The 23,874-nt window shown below is 42.2% G+C and overlaps 1 protein-coding gene across 1 annotated transcript; it reads left to right on the top strand.

Moving 5' to 3' along the window:
• Positions 1-2,181: 2,181 nt before the first annotated feature.
• On the top strand, positions 2,182-22,123 carry ZBTB11 (zinc finger and BTB domain containing 11). The gene is made up of 11 exons (XM_058824977.1): positions 2,182-2,491; positions 5,417-5,652; positions 6,306-6,537; positions 7,663-8,465; positions 10,799-10,978; positions 11,465-11,701; positions 12,100-12,244; positions 13,312-13,429; positions 15,972-16,130; positions 16,656-16,831; positions 18,923-22,123. The coding sequence occupies exons 1-11, from the start codon at positions 2,182-2,184 to the stop codon at positions 19,453-19,455; spliced, it is 3,129 nt and encodes a 1,042-aa protein (XP_058680960.1). The 3' UTR covers positions 19,456-22,123.
• The last annotated feature ends 1,751 nt before the right edge of the window (positions 22,124-23,874 follow it).

The raw sequence follows: 23,874 nt of genomic DNA, 5'->3' as shown, positions 1-23,874 counted from the left end.
ATTTTTGACCCTCCCACCACTAGAGGGATTGAAATTCCTCATGGGAGTTCTCTGCCTAAGGAACTGCACTGTGCAGACAGCGTGCCCAGCAATAGCCTTGGCAAAGCAATGTCCTGATTTACCAGAACCAAAACAGAAACCAAACCACTATTTCCTGCTGTTGATACTTTGAGGACTTGATTTGCTATCTTACACCAGTCAAGAAGACAGCTGTGTTTTAACTTCCGACAGTCCTTCTGTCGGACAGGGCTTCAAAAACAATGTGGGTAATGGGCTATAGTTATACCTCTTTTGAGTTTTAGTGAAATAGATACGGGTCTGGGTGAAGGCAACCCATTTAAAAAAGGTTTAGCTTGATGTTATTAATGGAATTTGCACCATGATCTTCCAAACAAGGCTGCTTTTTGATATTAAAGAAACAATAAAAAAACCAACCCAGTGCTGCTCACGTTTAGAAAGAAATTGAAGGCTTTTAAACTGGTTAACATATTTGAAAGCAAAGGAGACAGAAACTGGAGGGGAAAAGAGAGGAAGAAAAATTGCTTGTGGTTAACAGGGAAAGGAATTTTTAGTAGTTTAAAACTGAAGGCTGAAAACAATTACATGTGCTAGTGGTGATTATACAAATCACATCAGTGCCTTGTACAAGGCACCTGGTACCCCAGATGTGTCCTTGTGAATGTTTTCAGCTAAGAAGCTGAAAATAAAGATGAGCTTTTACCATCTGCTTGAAATACCATTAATGATATATATAGAAACTGATTGGCAGATATGACTAATTAATAAGTTATTATTTTTTAATGCTTTGAAGTTTGCAGGCTTTGGCTGCCTGGTGTCACTGCAGCAGTGCACAGAAGTGCTTCACAATTACTCTGCCTTGATGTTTATTCCTGAATTCTGATTGATATGGTGAGAAGTAAAGAATAACAGCCCATCAAGTTACTCCTCTTACAAGCTATGCACTGGGTGAGACAGGCTGCTAAGAATTAAGCAGCACTTAATTCACTTCAAACATGGATGTAATAGAATGAATGATGGAATTTAATATAAACCCTTGTGTTTACCTGATGTAATGTAATTGATGCTCTATCAAGTATTTGTCAGAAGAAATTGAGTACCCAAGTTTGTCACAGACCCACAAAAATAATTTGGGTTAAAGAGAACCTCCAGAGGACATCCGCTCCAACTCTTTGTTCAAAACGTGTCTGTTTAGATGAGACTGCTTAGTATCCAGCTGAGTCTTGAACACGACTACAAGGACAGAGATTCCACAACCTCCTAGGGCCACCTGTTCCAGTATTCCACCACTGCCATTATTATAATAAACCGAAAAACTAAATACAGCACCCTTTTTCTATATAAGCGGCGCCTTTGGCCGGTCCCGCTCGCTCAGGTCGGTATCTCGGTGTTTGGGGCTCCCTGCTCCGGGAGCGTCCCGCAGGTACCGAGCGCAGGGCAAGGGTCGCTGCTGCCGCTGCTGCTGCGCTGTCCTGGGCACGGCAGCCCCGGCTCCCGCCTCGCGTGTCTCTGTCACGGGTGTAACAGCCAGCGGAGAGCTCGGACAAGCAAAACGCGCAGTTCACTTTCCTTTCTTGCCCCTTACAAACAGCACAGCGCGCACCGAGCCCCGAGGCGGGGCTGCCCCGTCCGCGCTGGTGCTGCTCCTGCTCCTGATGGGCACGAACGGCCCCGCTACTCCCCTCGTAGCTCTACCCGTGAGGCGGTTCTGGAGCAGGAGCCGCTTCAGTTTCGGAGCCGGGGCTGTGCTGGGATTTCCTCGGGAGCGTTCCCGGCTCCCGCCGCCACGGCCGCGCCCCGCAGAGGGCTTTGCCCGGCTCCAACATGGCGGCCCCGCCCTTGCGCCCGGGCTCTCCCTGCCCGGTTCCAAGATGGCGGCCCCGCTCCCCCGGGCGCTCCCCCGCGCCCCCGCCCCTTCCCGGGCCCTCCTGCGCGCGCGCGGCCCCACCTCACTTCCGTTTGTGCAGCAGCCATTTTGTCTTTCCGCCGCCGCTGCTGCCCGAGCTTCTCCCTCCCTCCCGCCGCCGCGGGCCGCGACACTCCAGTTCCCCCCCGGGCGCGGCTCCCGCCGGGCCGGGGCCGATCCCGAGCCCCGTCCCCTTATCCCGGGAGGCTCCTCCGCAGCCCGGCCGCGAGGGCGGCACCCGCGCCCCTTGCCGCGCGATGTCCAGCGAGGAGAGCTACCTGGCCATCCTGCGGTACCTGACGAACGAGCGGGAGCCGTACGCGCCGGGCACGGAGGGCAACGCCAAGCGGAAGATCCGCAAGGCCGCCGCCTGCTACGTGGTGCGCGGCGGCACCCTGTACTACCAGCGGCGGCAGCGCGACCAGCAGCGCTTCGCCGAGCTGGAGGTGGTGCTGCAGGCCGAGCGCCGCGCCCGCCTCATCCGCGCCGCGCACCTGGCGCCCGACGGCGCGCACCGCACCCGGCTGCAGACCTGGCAGGGGCTCTCGCAGAAGTACTGGTGGAGAGGTGAGCCCGGGGCGGGGGCGGCTGCGGGCACCGAGACAACGAACCGCGGCTGGAAGGGACGCCGTGGGTCCCTGGGTCATCCCAGGCATGGCACAGGACGGTTCTCGAGCGTCTCCCCCGATGGAGACTCACGGGGCAGCCTGTGCCGGCGCACAGCCACCTTTACAATTTGTCCTCGTGTTCACGTGCAACTCCCGTGCTTTAGTTTCTTTCTGTTCGTTTCCTCTTGTGCCATTGCTTGGCACCGCCGGGACCTTGCTCCGTGCTCCTGACGCCTCTGTTTAGATGTTTATACACATTAATGCGGTGCCCTGTCAGTCGTCTCATGTCAAGGCTGACCGTGTGCAGTTCCCTCAGCCTTTCCTTGTAAAAGAGATGGTTCAGTCCCTCAATCATCTTTGCTGCCCTCCTGTACCCGCCCGAGGAGTTCCATGTCTCCCTTCTGCTGGAGGGATGTCCGTGCGTCATCCCTGGCGGGACCAGGAGGGGACTGTCCCTTGCCGTGACCGGTGCCTTTAAAGGCCACCTCGAGCACGTGCTCTGTGGGCAGTGACACTGTGTCACACCCCGAGGGGCAGGGCTCGCTCTGCATGGTACCTCTCGGTCAGCAAATTGTCCAGGGCTGCTCATCCGGCGGTGGTACCTTGAATATCTGCAAACAGAGAGTACAGCTGTCCCCTCCAGGTACTGCACACAGCCCAGGTAAGGCAGTGACATCTCAACAGTGCCCTTGGGATAGGGTGATAATCCAGTCCACATGGGCTGGGTTAGCTCTGTACCTCATTCATGCATGTGCTGGTGTTCGTGTTAAAGGACTACAGCTGGCACTGGTGGCAGTGCTGGCACTCATTGTTTTATTTGTCTCTTTCTTGCAATGAGAGGCTGAAAAGACCAGACTAATTCTCAGCTGGGTTCTGAGTGATGCCACAGCTGTTACAAATGGTGTTGCCTGAACAGTAATTCCCAATTGGGACTTTCTTTTGCCTGAGGGAATGACTTGATATCTTGTTCTCTTTGGATTTGCTGTTCTACTTTTAGCCCTGGGTATCCATTAAACAAATCACCTGCTTTTCACTTGCCATGGGCCCGGTGTGTGTCTGCATTGCTTCTCTTGTCCTGCTCTCTTCATCCATCAGCAAGTCTGTATTTCCAGCTTTAGTTTTCCCTATTTTCAGTTGGAGAGATTTTGCTGTAGCTGCAGCCAGTCCCTCCAGTCCAGATCTCAATGACTTGATGATCTTTTTGTATGAAGAAGGGATTTGGCACCTCAAAGCTAATATACCCATTCTGGATGGTTGTTTCCTTGCCTTTATCTGCATTCTCATTGTCTGCCCAGCATTGCACTGTTCTGGCATCTTCCTGTGCAGGAAACTTCCTCCATGGATCTCAGTGTAGCTTCTGTTTGTCAGGAGAAGGCACTCTGTGTTCTTTTGATCTTACTGATCACCTTTATTTGCACACCCTAAATCCTCTTGCTTCTCTTACAGTGAGAATACTAAAATTCATTCCATGCTTTCAGTTCAAGTTTTATGTTTCTTACACGTGTCTCCCTTAAAACAATGTTGTCCCTGCCATTACAGTGTTCTCTGGCTGCTGGGGACAGCAGCTTTGGCCCAGCTGTCAGCCTGAGGTGGACGTCAGCCTGGTGTTTGTTCTGTAACTGCAAGGCCATGGGCTGGACAATGCCTCAGGGGCCAGGAGGGCTGTTAGGGATGTGATCTGCAGGCCTGAGACCTCCTTCTATTTCAGATGAAATCAAGGAGATGTACAAATTGTTAAAATGGACATTAATATCTCAGTTTGCCTTTAAGTCTCTGTTTTCCTGATCCTTACAGAGAGAGGTATTTAATGATAGTGCAAGTCATGCTCTGAGGAGATGTGAGCAAGCAAGTCTTGGTCTGTGTCAGCAAAGTTTTGAGCAGTGCTGGATTTTAAGCCATAGAGGCCCAGCTGCTGTATATGCCTTTATATTGTCCTAGTGAAGAGAACAAATTTGGATTGAAAGCCACGCATGGAAAATGCCTTGGGATCCAGAAGGGGACCCTGTGGTTAGGACCTGCTGAGGATCTGAAAATATTTACAGAATTGCAGAATCTGCTGGGTTGGAAGGGACCCAAAAGTCACTGAATACAACTCCTGGCTTGCACAGGACCATCCCCAAAAGTCACAAGAGTCATTCCTGAGAGCACTGTCCAAACACTCCCTGAACTCTGCCAGGCTTGGTGCTGTGACTGCTTCCTTGGGGAGGCTGTTCCAGGGCCCAGCCACCCTCTGGGTGAAGAACCTGTTCCCAAACTCCTACCTAAACCTCCCCTGACACAAATTCAGGCTATTTCCTCGGGTGCTGTCATTTGTATTTGGTTCCACTGGTTAAAGTACTGGGGGAAAATTGATTTATTTAAATTCCAAAATCATAAGCAGTGGATTTAAATCAGTGTTAATAGTACCTATCAGTGTCATTGCATATAGCACAGTTGATCCCAATTTTGCAAAAGCTCATAAGTGAACCTTCCAATTTTAGTCCTCTTCAGGAGCAACAAGCCATTTGTGTGGGCTAAATACAGGGTTATATTACATTTGTCGTTGATGTGGGATGATGAGACTAAATGTCTAAGAACCTTTTTTTTTTTTTTTTTTAGCCTTAATAGTCTTTCTAGGAGGGTTTGCTTGATGTAGTGACATTCTAAATGTTATGTCTCAAAGTAGCAGTAGAGACAATATTATGCAATGGTGTGAGAAAATCAGAATTGGTAATATCACATCAGAGAGGGAGAGTGTGGGTGGCTGACTTTATTTTGCTTGATTAGTATGTAATATTTTTGATTATTAATTATTGATGTTTAGCTAATTTTCTACATAGTTATTTGTTTATAGTAAATTGAATTAAGATTAGAAGCCTAATCAAGCTCCATTGATTTTTCTTAGGTATTCTTAAGCAGGTTAAGGATTACATTAAAGAATGCAGCAAGTGCCAGGAAAAGCTAGACCGCTCCAGATCTCTCTCAGATCCTTCTGAAATGCTGGAGGAGCTGGGACTGGATGCAAAATCTCATGAAGACAGTAATGAAACAGATGATGAATTGAGTAACACAGCATCAATCCCAGCAGCATCCCCAAAGCCTGTGAAGAAGAAACCAATAGCAAAGCATGAGCTTGTGTTTGTAAGTACCATGGTTTACATCTGAATGGATTTGCATTTTCTATTGCTGCATTCTTGGTTATGGACTTCTTTTCCATTGTTGTGATAATCTTGCAACAATAAGACTATACATTTTGCCAAAGATATTGAATGTGTAGAAATGGGATACTGGTGTATATATTACGAAATTAATTATAGGACATCATTGCTGAGAAATAAAATCATGCTATATATTATGCATATAGAATCTAAAATAAAATTAATGGCAAAATTGCCATTGCTTACAATTGCCATCACATACAAGATTCTTATGGGCTCTATATATTTTCCTTAATAAATGATGATATAGTAATATATAAAATTCTTGTTCATAATTGCAGACTCACGTGCACATAAAGACATTTGAATTTCTAAACTTTTTCAGACTGTAGCATAGAAAAATACAATCAAAGAGCTGTTTGAATGTGTCTTCCCATTCTTCCAGTCTGTTTTAATTGTGTTTGGAGGGAGGGTGAAACTTAAAGAAAGAAAGCAATAGTAAAGTTAAGCTCTATATTCTACAGGCTTGAACTGATTGTATGGTTGCAGAAAATAATCCTTTTCTGTGTTTCAGTGTGAATGCTTGAAAAGGCACAATCTAAATGTAATGAAGTTCTCAAATGTTGTTCATGACAGGTTGACAGTAAGGGCCTTGTGAAGCAGTCATCTTCCAAACATTGTCTGTCAGTCTTAAACCAACTGAATCAGCAGAGGCTTTCCAATCAGTTCTGTGATGTGACTTTGCTGATTGAAGGAGAGGAGTACAAAGCTCACAAATCTGTCTTGGCAGCCAACAGCGAGTACTTCCGAGAGCTCTTCATTGAAAAGGGAGCTGTCACTAGTCATGAAGCTGTAGTGGATCTGTCAGGTGAATTGCTGTGGGTTTCAAAGCTAGAAATCATAATATCCTAAGGTGTACAGTATTTAATTCAGGTTTTTTTGAGTGTTGAATACACCCAATTTTTGTCTTGCTTTTTTCTTTGTTTTAATCTCAAAGTATTTTGTGTAAATCATAATGCAAAAGTGATCACTCTGATTTTGCCTAATATGATTTTCTATGGACTGTGGTATTTAATCTTAAAATTTCTGAGAAGCTTCTGATGGATTTTTACCTTGCTTAGGCCTGTTTCCTCCTTGTATTAGTCACAAACGTTAAAAAGGGAACAAAATCAAATTCTTGAGTACATCAAGCAGGGATGTTGACAAGCTGCTTGGAGAGTTGTTTAACTTAACAAATGCTAAATTGCTTCTTATTTATGTGAAGCAGAATTTTACATGTCTGCTTATTTTTCACACCTGGTACATGCAAGACAGGAGCTAAAATATGTGTTCTAAAAATAGCTTTGTAGTGATGAAGAGTAGTGTACAAAGCATAAGCCTTCTGCATTGCTTTCTCATTTATTAACTGTCTCTGCATGAATAATAGACATGCATGAACAATGATTTTCTAATAAGGGTGGTCCAGAAGGGTCCCCACATTAAATATTTGATTTATTATTTATGCAACTGTGTACACTTCTACCAAATTCTTATATTTCAGCATTTCTATCTATATATCCATATTTTTATTATTTTTATAGCTACTTCCTTATTTTTCTGCCACATGGCTTGTTACTTAAGACCTGAGTACTTTCTGAATGTAGCAGATCCAGAAAGACTTTGGTTCAATTAATCTCCTCCAAAAGTATTGTGGCTCTCCCAGCATCTTGAAATATTCCTCAAAGAATTTTATTGTGAAACTCTTTAAGTACTACTTAGTTATTGGAAAAGTTGTCTGAGCTTAGCCACACATAGAAACTACATGAGGAGGAAGCTGTAGTGTAAATGACAATTAATTGAGTGCCAGTGATGGGCTTGTTATTTCCAAGTGTGTTTTGCTCTAAATTTCAGGCCTAACTGTATCAAAGGTGAACTGTTGTATTCATCATGGGATCTTTTGGGGTAATTTCAGGTCATCATTATTTGCTCTAATATCTTGTTTTATTCCTGGTAGGTTTCTGCAAGTCCAGTTTCCTGCCTTTATTGGAATTTGCTTATACTTCAGAATTAACGTTTGACTTCTGTAGCATGGCGGAAGTGGCCATGCTCGCCCGGCATCTCTTCATGTCGGAGGTCCTTGAAATCTGTGAGAATGTGCACAAACAGATGGAAGAGAAACAAATTACAGTGTACCAAAAGGGAGATATCCAAACAGTAGAGTCAACTCAAAATCTAGCAGAGCAGGCTGAAGTGCAGGTGCAGCCCATGGATGGTGTTGAGCAGCCTAAACTCACAGCCAGTGAAGTGCCTGTAGCTGTGAATGGAGCTCCTTCCTCTGCTGGGACAGAGGAGGCAGCAGCACCCCAGCCTGACATGCTGCACCCAGAGCCTCTGGAGGCCACTGCAGGTGATCCTTCCAAGCCTGTGGAACGGTGTGAAACAACTGAAAATTACATCAAGATCCAGCTGGTGGAGAGCATTCCAAACAGCCTCTACAACAGACTCAGCACTGAGCCATCGGCTGTGGAAGCCATGGACACACAGAGCCAAGGGGAAACTGAGGCAGCTCAAAATCAGAGTGATAAAGCACATGTGGACTCTGCTTCTGAAGACTCCTCAGAGACACTCAAGCAAAAAAGTGATGAGCAGAGCAGCTCCATTTCCCAGCCAGAGAGCCTTGCTTCCAGCCAAGATGATACTTACAAAAGCAAGCTTCGCCAGCGCTCTGTCACTGAGGGGGGATACATCAGGCTGCATAAAGGAATTGAAAAAAAACTGCAGAATAGAAAGACAAATCCTAAATCTGCAGTGCAGCAGGTATTCTGTCTGTCATTAGACCTTGTAGTTACCAGAGTAATCTCTTAGCTGTGACAGTTGGGCAAATAAAATCCCAAAAGCATTGACTTGGCATCAGTATTCCTTCCATATTGAAGGTTCTTAGAATGCTCAGTGGCCACAATCTAGGTTGAGTATCTTCTCACAGCTTCTTATGGTTGGACAGAAGTTGTATCAGCTCCCCAAAACCTTAATGATCTGTGAATTTAATTCTAAGCTAGCTCATGTGCACATCAGTCAGAGATACATAAATTTATTTATCTATTAGAGAAGTGAGATCCTACATTTGTTCAGATTTGAGAACAACATTGGAATGAAAAATTTTACATCCTATGTAGATCTTAAGATGTAGTAATGAGTCACAATAATGCATTCCTGCTGCCTTCTGATTGGGGTCAATGAGAACAAAGGTCCAAAGAGCAAAAAAACTTGTTAAAAACTCTAGCACCTGAACATACTAAATGTTAAGTAATTGAACTAGCTCCAATTACAATTTTGGTGGTTTTTTTTTTTATGAAGCAGTCTTATTACTCTTTCCCCTTTGAGAGCCTTTCCTCTTTCAGTGCCTTTGGACAGTTGACAATCATCTCACTGGGCATCATGCATTTAGTTTGTGACAGAGTGCACTTGACTGCATGTTGGCCAAGTCTTCTGAAGAACTATTAATAATTATATTATAATTTCCAAAGGAGTCCTGACAGTTTTGTGTACCAGAGCCACCAGTCCCACACACAGGACAATGATGTGGTATCAGTAGAAACTGTAGCATTAGTGTATTTTTACAGATGGACAGCTTAAAGCCCAGATGCTAAAAGTAGCACAATCAAAATACTTGAGCAACCTATTTATGCTGGTTGAAGAGCACCCCAGTTTTGTTCTCTTTTGGGAAGGGGAATATTTACTTTTGGGAATAGTTCCTGTTAAAGTATTTTGCAGTTTTTAAATCCAGATCCTTGACAGAAGAAGCGCACAGACCTGTGGAAAAAAGAAATTAGTTTGGATGATTGCTCAGGATTGGGCTCAGGAATAGGTTTAAATTACAGTACTTGCACCTGACATGGAAATATTGGAATGAGGTGTGCTTTGTAGGAATTAATTATTTTCCTAGCTCTTACTAATCCGGTACTGAATAAAATTATTTTTGTGGTTTCACAATTTAGCCAAGTTTGCATAATTTTTCAGAGCATCAGGATTTTTTTTTAAAATACATTAAAAATTTGAGTTTCAGTTTGGTTTTCAGAGGCACGGAAGGGCTGGCATGTTTTCAAAACCCGCTAGATACCTCACTGGTTGGGTATTAGAAGAAGTCATGTGAGACTCCATTTTCTTAATGCAGGAAAAGCTAAATCTTTATTCACATACCTTATTTTATACAGGTTTCATAGACCTTGTGCTTGACTCCCATTGGTTAGTAGTTTTCTTGCCACCTAATTAATTGGTTAGTAAATAGTATTTACTTGTCTATCAAATCTCTGTTCTTGGATTGTTTGCATACTTTTTCTGCTGGTTCTCATTGGACAAATCCCTTGTTATTGTGGGTGCATTTGTTTTTCACCCTTAGAATAGATTGTTAACAAATGTCTCATTCTCAAAATGGCTTCATATGGGAACTTGCTTGATAGCTGCTCTTGCAAAGTGAGGCCTTGATTTCATAAGGCCTTTCTTTTATAGTTCTTCTACCTGTCTACAACAGTTGGGAGAACAGAATGAAGAAATTGGGATGCCTGTACTTCCTTCCCTTGCCTTATTCTCAGGAACCCAAAGGGGACACACCTGATACAGGGCATTTCAACCTGATACCTTAGAATTTGGTTTCTAAAGAATTTGGCAGCAAGTTTCTGCAAAGGAAGATGAGATTATCAGCTCCAGGTAGCACTAGCATATGTGCCAATACCACATAAAAAAACCCACTAGTGCCTTATTCCTAGATAAAAATCTCTAGGAAAGCTGGAATGCTCTCAACTTGATAGAAATCCTGACTGGCAGTACTCTGTGATTCTCCTGTAACTATCCCATAGCTGTCACTTAGGCAGTGACTCAGGGCTGGAGAGTTCATTGTCCCTGAACTGGTAAGTCACTGGGTGACCATCGTTATAGTAAGCTTATGGTTTTAAAAAAGAATGGTTTTTCACTCACCTTGAGGTCTGTAGTTTTGTAGTAAACGGAAACAAGGTAACTTTCAGGCAGCTAAGTCTGCTGAATACAATTAGGAGGTATTACAGAAAAACAACATCAGCTTTTAATGCCAACTTTCAGACAAGGTATGAAGTACAATGCAGTAAAATTCATTAATAGGTTATGTTTTTCCAACTAAGGTTGCCATGAAGCTGGTACAAAGAGGGAAAAAAATGAAACAGCCCAAAAGAGAGACCACGGAAAATAACGAAGTGGAAGCGCAGCACAAATGCACTGACTGTGGAATGGTGTTCCAGCGGCGCTATGCACTCATAATGCACACACTGAAACATGAAAGGTCTAAAGAATATAAATGCCCAGTAAGTTGAGGGGTTGGGTTTGGTTTTTTTCTGTGTAAATCTTCCTCCTTATGATAATTAATTCTGTAATTATATTAGTAATTATATTTGTTGCCTTTTTTGGTATATGTGTTTATTTTCCTTACCAATTTCAGAGTTGGATATAGCCTTGATCTGGCTGGGGTGAGGTAGAATGGAGTGCAGCCACTTGGCCTGACAGTAGTGTGTGACTTGCTGCTCAAGACAGTGCTAGCATGGGATTTGCTTTTAACCCTACCAGTAAATTTGTGTTTAGTCTAGACTGAAAGTTAGTCTCACTGGGAAGTGATCAGTGGTCCTGTCAGTAGCTATAAAATAAAAATTTAGAACTATTCATTAACCTCAGGAGTTGAGTTATGGATTTAATTAATCATATTACTGTACTTAAAACATTTTAAAAACATGTTTGTTTTTTTAATACTTCTGAGCGTTACATGCAAAGTGAGTTTGTGATCTTGTCTGCCCCAGCTGTGTAAGAAGGAGTTCCAGTACGGCGCGTCGCTGCGGGCGCACCTGGTGCGGCACACGCGGAAGACGGAGGCCGGCGCTGCAGCCGGGGGGGCCGAGGGGAGCGGCGTGTCCTCGGTGAAGGGCAGGACCAAACGGGAGTTCGTGTGCGACATCTGTGGGAGGACTCTGCCCAAGCTCTATTCCCTCAGAATACATATGCTTAAACACACAGGTGTCAAACCCCATGCGTGCAAGGTAAAGTCCTTTCGCTCTCTAATCACATTTGTAATGCTCTCTATTACCAATATTTTGGTATCGATGCTCTGCTTAAGTTTATGTTAGTCTTGTTCACTTCATTTGGTCACTTCAATAGGGAAAACTAGTGTAACATTCATGATGGAATTGCTTACGGTCCAAGAGTGAGAAAACTAGAATGAGCATGAGTTGTGCAAGTTCATATTCTGGTGTCTAGAACAATGTCTTCCTTCGATTTTTCCTTTTTTTAATAGACCAGTTCTATCACTGGTGCAAAATCACAGACTTGTCCATGCTAGTTCCCAAGAGATACAGGAAGTTTTGTTCTGTTTGAAGTTAAACACCTATTACATAATTAGTTTTATTTGTCCTATTCCACCACGTATGGATTTTTTTAGGTTTGTGGAAAGACCTTTACATATAAGCATGGATTGAAAATGCACTTAGCTCTCCATGAAGTACAGAAACAGTTCAAGTGTGACTTGTGTGAAAAGTCTTTTGTCACAAAAAGAAGTCTTCAGGAGCACATGAGCATTCATACAGGTAAGTGATGAAAAAGGAAATCCTTTTCCTTTGCTTGGCTGTTTTATGCTGCTGAACGTTAATGTTCTTCAGTGTCAAAAGAAACTGTTTAAAAAAATAAATGGTAGTTTGTTTTTTTTTTTCTTCTGGTCAGGCAGCTGAGATAGAGGTAAGTAGTTTTCTGGGGCTAAACCATAGTTTAGTGTTATTATGCAGATGTTCTATACAAGAATGGAGAATTGTGGTTGGTCTGTTCCTGTGGTTTTATGTATGTATTTAATGCCTGCATCATGTCAGTTCAACAGGAAATAGGCAACAGGCTGGAATGTTCTAGTGCACTTCATCTTCCAGCCTGTCCTTTTACAGGAAAACATGCTAAGTTAAGTCTCTCAGAATCTCCAGATATGTTTTACAAGATTTTCTGTAGTAATACTGACATTTTGTAAAGCCTAGTGTCTTGAAAGATCTTAGCATGTGAAAAATGGCAATATAATGATTCAATACAAGCAGTGTTTTAAAATTGTAATTTGTAAAGGTTGTCTGTGTTTCTGGTTTTCTGGGCTGAGCAGAATCAAGAGAGATACTCAGTTAATATCTCTTTTTGTTCCTGAAATTAAGGTATTTGTATTAGTAGTCATCACTCCTGTGTTGATGAAATGGAGCACAAACTTTATTTTAAGGTGTTTTTCCACAAATGCAAGATATAAGCAGTAGTCCATAAGCAATGCTGTGTTTCTGAAGAAGTTGGATAATACATAAGCACAGGCAGTTGTGGTTTTTTTCATACAAGAAGGCAGGTTTTTAGGCTGCTCACTTTTCCTCCTAAATCATAGTTTCAGCAATGTACCTATGTTTAAAAATATGAAATAAATTAATTTAGAGTTGCTACTCCCCCCTTGTGTATTATTACATTAGCACATACAAAATACACTTAAAAATTCCATCAGTGTATAGTTAAACAAACCTCACTTTGTAGTACTGCTCTGATTACTTCAGGTAAGTTATATATGAATTAAAACCTGTCTCACAAAGCACTCCAGAGAAATGGAGGCATGGCTTGCTAACATGTTTTGTTTTGTTTTTGCTAGGAGAATCCAAATACCTTTGCTCCATATGTGGAAAATCTTTCCACAGGGCATCGGGACTCAGTAAACACATAAAGAAGCATCAGCCAAAGCCTGAAGTTCGTGGATATCAGTGTACTCAGTAAGTCAGGTGATGGCTGGGTTTGGTGGGCTTTTTTCTTGGTATTAATGATCCCAATCATTTTCAAGATTGAAAGCAGCTCCTTGTTGTAGCATAAAACTGTTCCACTGGCCTGGGATAAGACTTGGGAAGCATGAGAATAAAAATTCATTTTGTAAATACATGCTGGAGAGCAAAGGCTTGGTTTTAAACTGTTACCCAGCTCTAGTTTCTTGCAGCTCTTCTCTAATGACTTTGCACTGTAATTGGTGCTATAATCAGTAGCTGTGTGGGTATATAGCTTTTTTGTAGGTCAGATAAAAGAGTGTAAGGTTGTAAGAGGCCAAGGGCCTTCAGCCTGGTTTGCCCTCTTGTAGTGTGATAGTGGATTTCATGGATTTGAAGCTGTAGGGTCTGCAATGTCCTGCACTTGTGTTCAGTGTTTGCTGAGACATGGCTGTGTTTAGGAACATTGCAGACTGAGACTCACTGACTGTTGCACTTCTCTTGATTATAAAACATATATGACCACTTCAATACTGCAATGAATAACATTTGTTTTTATTCTTAATTTATTTTTATTCTATTTTATTCTTAATTTACTATTATTTACATGACAGTATTGCGGACTTTAGCAAAGCAGAAACAGTAACTGGAAAGTGTGATCTTAGTGCATTAGCAAAACATGGATACTTCTTCCATGACCAAACAGACTACAGGGAACTTTTTAAGTGCCCTGCAGAAAGACAAATAATGTTTAATCTTGGAACTCACAATGATTCCCTGGGAAGCTCTGTCAGATATTAAGAGGAGTGGTACAATTTATATTATTGCCTGTAGCAACTCAAGGTTTTAAAGAAAGCAATAATCTAAAGAGTTATTTAAAGTATCTCGTTGCTGCTGCATACTAGCAAAAGTAATATTTTCTAAATTATGAAAACTTATTTCAGTTCTGTCAACAATGTTTATATTTAGTGATTTTTAATACTAAAAGCATTAATTCTAAAAATACAGAGAACAGAGCTAATAGGGTGCACAGACACTGTTTCATGAAATGTACTATGGAAGGGAATTTTAGTTTTGAAGGTGAAGTATATTTATAAAACAAAAATTTTTTTACTCAAGGCAGTAGGGCCATGCATGCAAGAGGTCACCTTTACAGAGAAGATATTTTGACTCCCCAGTTTCTTCTAAACAGACACAGTCCTTTCTGCTTTTCCAGCAAAGGTCTCTGCTAAGGATATAATTCATGTTGCCACTGGTGGTTTAGAGAGCTTCACTAAGCAATAACCAGACTTCAGTTTTTAGTTTGGTGGCTTGGAATGGAAACCTCCCTGTCAGGCTTCAGTCTGAACTTCTGGCCCAGTTGAGCAAAGCTGATCATTAATTATTGTCCTAAAATGTTCCTGGAAGTTTTGCAGTGAAGTATGTGTTTGATTAAACTGCAGTAATGCATGACAACGTATGGTGGTTGCTTGAGTTTTTTACTTCTCCAATGGCTTTTCCAAATACACAATCCTTGGGGAGAGAGCACCAAGTGCCAACCCCATTCAAGCCCCTGAGGGGTCTTTCTGGTACTATTTTAAGTGGATGTGCAAACTGAGGATCCCTGAGAGCCCCATTTGAACTGGAGTGGTGAGACTTTCCAGCCTAGGAGGAGGTTGGTTGTGTGGCTCAAGGACTGTTACCTTTTTTTTCCCTCCCTCAAAAGCAAAGTCAACTTTTTTTCTCTCCAGAATGCCCATATTCAGGCAGTGTAATATCAATGTTTTGTTGCTGTGTGGAAGTTTTTCTCATTTTCAGATTCCCTCATTCCAGTAGAAGTTGAATCAGCCACCTTTGCTTGCTGATTGCTCTGCCTCTGTCCTTTCTTGAGTCATGCAGCTGTTTGTTGTTACATGAGGAAGAGAGAGAGATGAGCAGCAGAATTTCTTTCAAAGGGAGAAACCATGTTTTGGATTAGATCAGACTCTGTAGTCTTCATACCAAGAGGAGCTGTATAGTCCAACTATGGCAAAGTATAAGTGAAGGAAAACCCTAAGTTAGCCTGGGTTAAGATGTGTTCAAGCAGCAAGCTAAAGAACAAGTATTGATACTTTCAGATGCTTTCTTGCAGGAGTATGAATTTGGGGTTTTTTATTTTCTAAAAAACCCTACATTTGAGCATTAAAAACAACAAACTCTAGTTATCTTTGTGTCAGTCCTCTTTGGTTAAGGAAAGAAGCAGCTGTTACTGTCCTCATAGGTTCATATGGTATAATACAAATTTCTCATGTCTCCCAGTTGGTTTGCCTTTGAATATTCACCATTAAAACTGCAGAAAGAATGTAGTTACTCAAAAACAGACAAAAGGGTTTCAGAGGTCCTCAAGTTTTATTCCAGGCTTTCAAATAAGCTGCTGTTCTTATAAATTTTTCCTAGTCTAGAGTGGGATTGTGTTTTAAATAAATACTGATGATGCAGTAGGTGTTCTCAGTCTTGAGTTGCTATTAAAGAAGAGGGTCCAGTGCCTTTGAAATCAATGCCTTTCTTGTATGGGATGCTAAAACCTCTCCTGTTACAGGTGTGACAAGAGTTTCTATGAAGCTCGGGATCTTCGGCAGCATATGAATAAACATTTAGGTGTGAAGCCATTTCAGTGTCAGTTCTGTGGGAAATGTTACAGCTGGAAGAAAGACTGGTACTCTCATGTGAAGTCTCATTCTGTCACAGACCCTTATAGGTAAGAGGAAATTAATTTAACAACTGAAATGTACCAAAATATACCTATATATAACACTGAAATATGCATATGTAACACTGAAATATACCTCAAAGTGAGGCTATAGAGATCTACAGCCTGTCAACGAGGCACTGCCTAGTCCACTTTTGAAGTATCAATGGATTGATGGTGATTAGGGTCTTGAATATTTGAGGATGCTTTACATAGTGTGGGTTGGCTCCTAACTTGGGACACAGTGCTGGAACTAAGATGTGAAGTCATAAAAGGATAAATACAATCAGTGCAGTTAGAAACTTATGTCATCTCACTTCTCTAGAAGGAAGTGGGTTAGTGGAAGCTTTGTGGCTGTGGATAAGAGGAAATATAGTTAAATCCAACAATATTACTTCTAATTATGGAACTACTTACCATATAAGACAATATTGCCCTTAACCTTTGCCTACCGTAAATAAAGTGCATTTTGGCTTAAAACACAGACGTGTTCAATAATGGTTTTAATAGATTTCTCACATTAACACATTTTAGGTGTAATGTATGTGGAAAAGAATTTTATGAGAAAGCTTTGTACAGAAGACATGTAAAGAAAGCCACACATGGTAAAAAAGGAAGAGCAAAACAAAATCTGGAACGAGTTTGCGAGCACTGTGGAAGAAAATTCACACAGCTCCGGGAATATAGGAGACACATGAACAATCATGAAGGTATGTAGAACACAAATAGTCATTACATCCCCAAACCCCTAAAAACACAATGTGCAAGGGGTAATTGTTTCTTTGAGTCTGTGTGTCCTGTCTGGCAAGACATGGAAGAGTTTTTACAGATTCTCCAGTTCTGTGTGAATCCTGGTTTGGTAACTTGCTGTCAGTGATTGCCAGAGGTTGCTGTTGGGGGTCTTTCTAAAGCTCCAGTCACACACAGGGACTGTGCCAATTTGTCCTCAGTACCTGAATAGAAGAGGAACATTTTTACAAGTGACTAAGAGGGGTAAATCTGGCAAAGAACTGGATGCACTAAAACATTCTCCATTTTCAATGGCACACACAGTTAACAAACTACTCTTCAGACAGGAGAATGATTGGCCTAAATGTAAAAAGAAAAAAAGGACCAATATTGGAAATGGATCAACTTCTTAATTTGTGACAAGTGATAAATTGTATGATGTTTGGAGAAAATATGAAAACTTTTTTTTTTCTTGTTAAAGAATTATGTGCATTTTTACTTTAGAGGTAAAGTATGAAATTGATTTTTGAGTATTTGGTTCTTTCAGCTGTGTTGGGAGTCTATATTCTCCTGTCCCAGGGCAAAACCCACTTTTTTTTGAAGCATGTCTTCTTTTTAAGAGCTCTTAAATCTGACAGCTGTTTAACTATGGAAATAGAGATTTTGTGTTTCTAAACAGCAAAAGTGTCCTGTAGTAGGTACTTAGCCTAAATCTACAGCAACTGTCAGAGAGGAAAAGCCACTAGTGAGATGGTGTTTGTCACCACCACAGACCACAGAACTCAGATGTTACAAGGGAAAATAAGATCATACAAACATCAGGTGCTGTATTTGAACATATGCAGTGAAGAGAAGGGTAAAGCTGTAGGTGTACAGAAGGATTGGCAGAAGCAAAGGATGACTAGAAATGCAAGTGACAAATTGTGTGAAGTAAAACATGGCTTCAGAAAGGCATCAAAATTATCAGAATTCCATTAAGCTTTATACACTTAAAATGAGGAAGAAACTGCATTAAAAGGAATCTTGACAAGTTTTTCAAAGTAAAGTGTTGGATTGGACTGGGCACTTGTGGAGAATCGTAACTACTGAATGCATTATGCTTGCATTATATGGTTACACAGAAATGGTAAAATGATGTTTTGCCACACAGCAAACATCACAGGATTGCTGTGAGATCTCTTTCTTACATGGCAAACATCACAGGATTGCTGTGGGATCTCTTACATGCCAAACATCACAGGATTGCTGTGGGATCTCTTTCTTACACAGCAAACTGTGACAGTGTCCACAGGGGTCCAAGGATGAGGGAAGAGACGAGGATTTGACTCTATGTTTCAGAAGGCTTGATTTGTTATTTTATTATATATATTATATTAAAACTATACTAAAAGAATAGAAAGAAAGATTTCATCAGAAAGCTAGCTAAGAATAGAAAAAGAAGGAATGAATAACAAAGGCTTGTGTCTCGGACAGAGAGTCTGAACCAGCTGACTGTGATTGGTCATTAATTAGAAACAACTCTATGAGACCAATCACAGATGCACCTGTTGTATTCCACAGCAGCAGATAACCATTGTTTACATTTTGTTCTTGTGGCCTCTCAGCTTCTCAGGAGGAAAAATCCTAGAGAAAGGATTTTTCATAAAAGATGTCTGTGACAGCAAACATCACAGTATTGCTGTGGGATCTCTTTCTTACATGCAAACATCACAGCATTGCTGTGGGATCTCTTTCTTACATGCAAACATCACAGCATTGCTGTGGGATCTCTTTCTTACACAGCAAACATCTCAGAATTGCTGTGGGATCTCTTTCTTACATGCAAACATCACAGCATTGCTGTGGGATCTCTTTCTTACATGCAAACATCACAGCATTGCTGTGGGATCTCTTTCTTACATGCAAACATCACAGCATTGCTGTGGGATCTCTTTCTTACATGCAAACATCACAGCATTGCTGTGGGATCTCTTTCTTACATGCAAACATCTCAGCATTGCTGTGTTCCCCACCCCGCTGCTCTCCCTGTGGCTGCAGGCCAGCGCTGTGACCTTTGCTTGCTGTGCCCCCAGGTGTGAAGCCGTTCGAGTGCCTGACGTGCGGCGTGGCGTGGGCGGACGCGCGCTCGCTGAAGCGCCACGTGCGCACGCACACGGGCGAGCGGCCCTACGTGTGCCCCGTGTGCAACGAGGCCTACATCGACGCGCGCACCCTGCGCAAGCACATGACCAAGCTGCACAGGGACTACATCCCCTGCAAGATCATGCTGGAGAAAGACACCCTGCAGTTTCACAACCAGGGGACGCAGGTGGAACACGCCATCAGCATCTTAGCCTCGGACATACAGGAGCAGGACACCGAGATCAGCTTTGGCGCTGGCGAGGGCGAGACTGTGGTGGTGACGGGAGAGACGCTGGAAGCCATCGAAGCAGTTGCAGCTACTGAGGAGTGCGCGTCGGTCTCCACCCTTTCTGACCAAAGCATCATGCAGGTGGTAAATTATGTACTGGCACAGCAGCAGGGACAGAAAATGGCTGAAGTGACGCAGGCCATTGAAACTGTAGAAGTAGAGGTGGCCCATGTAACAACAACAGAGTCGATTTAGTGTATGAGGGAGCAAGAGGGGTGAGGCTGTGTATCTGTGAGAGCCAAGTGTAAAATGGTTTACCTGAGGCTTTCAGTGATGCCCGTTTCCAAATGGTTAATCCTCAGTACTGAATGTTGTGATGACAGAATACTGCACCACGCATTACATGGAAAAAGTACCAATACTCCAGTGTGGGCCAAGGCTTTGAAAGATAAGATTTCTATAGTGGCTGTAACTTTAAAGAAAACAAAAAGGTTATAATAATGTTTTTTGTGTCATAAAGTATCATACTGTAACTTTGAAAAATTAAAAAGAAAAACACATAAAAAGGCTGCACTAAAAACTAGAAATGCACAGCTATTGGTAGTTTTTTTGTTTGTTTTGATGTGCATTTCATCAAGTTTGTGAGCAAATTTCCTGTATTGGATGCTGTCTGTTTACTCCCAAGACAAGGGAGGTGGTAGAATGCTTTGTGTAGGCTTGTGCTTCATGTGGCATACAGAAAAACTGAAGCTTTTTTCTCTGGGCAAATGCACCATTGGTAGTTAGTGAATCCCAGTTCTGAAGAACTTACCTAAATTCCAGGTGTGAGGGTGGCTGGTCCAAGGTTCAGCAAAATGCTGTAAAATGTTTTATAGATAATGGGCAGGTAGATGGTTGTGATCTGGTTCTCCAAGATGGTTGTGAATTGAAGTTGACCAGAGGACAGCCCACCCCAGGAGGCTGCTTAGAGAAGTAAACTCCTTTTCTTTGTGAGGGAGGAGTTTGCACCACAGCCTCTGTGCACAGCCACGTTTAGCTCCATGTTTGCTTGGAGCTATTGCCAGCACTGATGTGTGACCCCAGTGCAGGCAGCCTCATGAGGGATGCTTCTGTTTTTGCTTTACATTTGATGTAGAAACTGTCAAAGGAGAAAGGTCTAATAGCACACTTTTTCAGGAACTAAGGAAGGTTATGGACTGATCTTGTATTGTATTGAAAGGAGGAACCCTGCTAATTCCCAAGCAGGACACATGGCAGTATCAGGGTAGGGAAATATGAAAATCTTAGGTTCGGTAAAAATTAAATTATCTCAAAATTACCAGAATCTGTAGAAGACCTTATTACTGCTGCTTTAAGAGAAATACTTCTAGATCCAGTTGATAGCTGATGTTACACCACATAGCTGGAAAAATCCTTACTGGGCATTCCTGCAGGTAAGTGTGAGTGACAGCTGTGCTTGGCCCAGGTTTCTGTGTCCCTGGTTCAATACCGCAAACAGGGCACACCTTAATCTGTACAAGTGTAGGTTCCTTTGTTGCTGTGTGGCTTTTTTAAGCAAGCAGCATGTCTGTCAAGGAAACTGAAAGTGCTTTGCATGTGAACAATCAGAGCTGTAGTCTTTAAATTCTTCTCAGTCTGTAGTGGTATCAGGTTTCCTAACCTGGACAGCAGTAAGATACCCGAGCAGCCAGAAACTTGTAATATTGCAGGGTAAATTTCATAAAGAAAGTGACCTGCATATAACTCTGCTACCTGTGAAACAGATCCACTGAACAAAATTTCAGCAAACCCTGTGGCAAAGTAACCACCTCATTTGAATTAGTATTTCTACTTTTCATCTTATTTAACTATGTGGATATCTGTCTACTAAGCTACAGAATGGACTGTTCTTTTTATACTTTGCAATTCTGTAGATAAGCAGTTGTTGAAAATTTTTTATGTTTGAGTCTTGGATTCAAATTAATTTGTAGATGCCTATTTCAAAAGTCAGGGTCTTATTTCAGAGAAATAATGTAGTTATTTATATATCCTGCACCCCTTTACAATTGTATTATTTTCTAATTACCAAATGGAGTAAAACTAAAATGAATATTAAAAAAATTACTGCTAGCTGTAACTTGAATTTTTCTATGGTAAAGAATCTGGAGATAGCCATCCTGCTTAAAATTAAAATACTGCCATTATGATGGAAAAAGATTTAAAAGCACTAGATAAACTTGAAAACTTACTTCAATGTTTGTATCCTAAAAATAATTATGTATTACTAAAGTGGAAAAGTGTTCAAGGAAAAATGGCTGTAAATAGTGCTAGAACATTATTTGTATATTTAGTGTGTTACCTTACAAAGAAGAATATTACCAGCACCTTAGTTTAATCTTTGGTGCATTTATTTATTTGCCCAACCTATGGAAGAAGCAAAAGTGAATCTGAATTTTGGAGCCTTCTTGTTCACTGTCAGAATGCTTTTACTGACTCAGTGATCTGCTGTTTAAAAACCACCAACCAAACTAATAACAGAAGGTTGTTTTCTAAAGGAGAATCAGCCAGGAATGTCAAAGCTGAATGTTGTGGCACCCCTTTCTTTACATGCTGTGCCTTACCTTTTCAGAACGGTGTGAGGTAAGTGGGGAGTGTCACTCTTGGCTTTGCTGTTCCCATCTCTGTGGGGTTGCCTTATGTTTTTCTTTGGACTTCAGCACTTAAGACATTCACTACCCTCCTGCAAAAGTCAGACTGCAAATATGCAGTTGGTATTTGATTTTTTTTTAAAATAAAGTTAATGAGAAGTGTCTGTTCATTAAGTATTCCTAGTGAATTCCTGTACATAATGAATCAGATTTGTACATTCTGCTGTTTTTATTTAGTGTTAAATGTATAAAGTTATGGTTATTTCTGTCATCAATAAACTGAGCTCTGCCATGAATTGCTCTTTCAAGAAACTTTCTTTTTCTCTGGGGAAAGAAGGTGTTGCAGATTGCTCTGCAGTATTTCACTTTCCACATGCAGACAGAATCTGGCCTGGATAGTTCTACTAACACCTGCTTTTTAATTCTTGCCTAAGGCCCAAAGAGTTCCATTGTATGGGGAAAGGAAACACTGCCCTCCTGAATTGTGTCAGAACATGGCTGTACAAGAGCACAGTGCTGATGAAACACCGTGTGTATTGATACTGAAATTGCCTTGGCTGCAAGTCCTCGGGTGGGTGAGGTATCTGCTCAGCCCCTGGTAACCAGCTGTAACCATTCTGGTTTCTATCAGACCTTATTTCTCTTGACTTGGGTGTACAACACTGCACCCCACAGCAAGCACCAGCAAGCACTTCCATCTCGGCTCTGCCCTGGGTGGGTATTTGAGAAGGGGTTGTGGTGTGGAGCTTGTCCTCCAGTGGCACTCTCCTGGCTGAGGGATGAGCTGTACAGCTGCCTCCAGGTCTGGCAGCAGTGTCCCGTGCCTTTCCCTTTTCTGTTACAGGAGCTTCAAGGCAGCACTGATGTTGCAGAAAGCCTGATTATCTCCTGTGCTTCATCCTAAGGGAACGCTAGGAACTTTTAACCCCTCTGTGAGCCCCTGTGAGTAATCAAGCTAGGTCTATAATTAAAGAAAAGTGGGGGTTTCAAAAGGCTGAGTGCTGAAGGAGTAAGGTAGGCTCTGTGGAACAAGTACTGCTCCACAGGGGTGCAACTACAGATGCACAGCGCCAAGTGATGCGTGGGCAATATTTTGCCCCTTTGTTTCCACAGGAGTTACAATCATGTCGTTCCTTGCTGTTGAAGGGAGCACCATGAATTTCTGCAGCACCAGTGTATAATGCTAACACTCAGGAGCCACTTACAGCTGTGGCTAACAACGTGGTGAAACCCCCCCAGCAGCTCTTAAACGAGGCCTGTGCTCCTGCAGAAAAATTCCAGCTGCTGCAGGCAGAGGCCCTGGTCACTGCAGTCACCCTCCAGTGCAGGGCTCTTGGGGAGCACCATTACAAGTCTCCAGTGACCTTTGAAGGACTTAGCAGAAAGGAAGTTTTTCTTGTTCCCAATGGAAAAGTTCTGTGCTGCAGGCTTTGTCTCTCCTGGGGGAACAAGTGCCCCCCAGCATTGCTGAGTTAGGTGGTGCTTTTAGAGGTGGAGTAGTGCAAGCTCTTCTTGTCATGGCTTTAAATTTCACATGTGAACAGGATTGTCACACCATAACTAAATAACTAAAGCCCCCTTTAGGCCCATGTTTCACAGTTACCTGTTCTGTGCCTGCAGCTGTAGAGATGGCAGCTGCTGTCAGTGGGGACACTTCTGTCACCAAAGCACTGCTGTCATTCTGTAACATCAGCCAACACCTGACATGCAACTACCATCTTTACACATTAGGGGATGCTGGGGGAGAAAAGGAGAGATGAGTACATTTTTAATATAATTTGCATTAACTTTAGATTAATAACTTTTTCTCCCAGGAAAACATCAATATGGGCTCATGACTTCAAGTTTCAGTGGAGCTCTTCCTACAGAACCACAGAGACTTTCTGCATATCCATCTCATCAGGAAATCCAATCCCAAGAAACAAATTTAAGAACTGAGCCATATGCCAAGCAGAGGTTTTCCAGACCATGTTCCATGAATCAGGAAGTCCATGCTCTGATTACCAGCCACCCTGAGGGTCAGCTGCTGCTGGAGTGCCCAGACATC

This window comes from Ammospiza caudacuta, chromosome 2, assembly GCF_027887145.1.
Source record: "Ammospiza caudacuta isolate bAmmCau1 chromosome 2, bAmmCau1.pri, whole genome shotgun sequence".
NCBI lineage: Eukaryota > Metazoa > Chordata > Aves > Passeriformes > Passerellidae > Ammospiza > Ammospiza caudacuta.
Note: the sequence above shows the minus strand (reverse complement) of the source record. Positions and strands in the feature narration are given on the sequence as shown.

Bases quoted from the DNA above. Each gene is read 5' to 3' on its own strand.
- ZBTB11 (XM_058824977.1), top strand. From the start codon at position 2,182: ATGTCCAGCGAGGAGAGCTACCTGGCCATCCTGCGGTACCTGACGAAC. The intron at 6,538-7,662 runs GTGAATTGCTGT...TATTCCTGGTAG, and splicing joins AGCTGTAGTGGATCTGTCAG to GTTTCTGCAAGTCCAGTTTC. The intron at 16,131-16,655 runs GTAAGAGGAAAT...AACACATTTTAG, and splicing joins TCTGTCACAGACCCTTATAG to GTGTAATGTATGTGGAAAAG.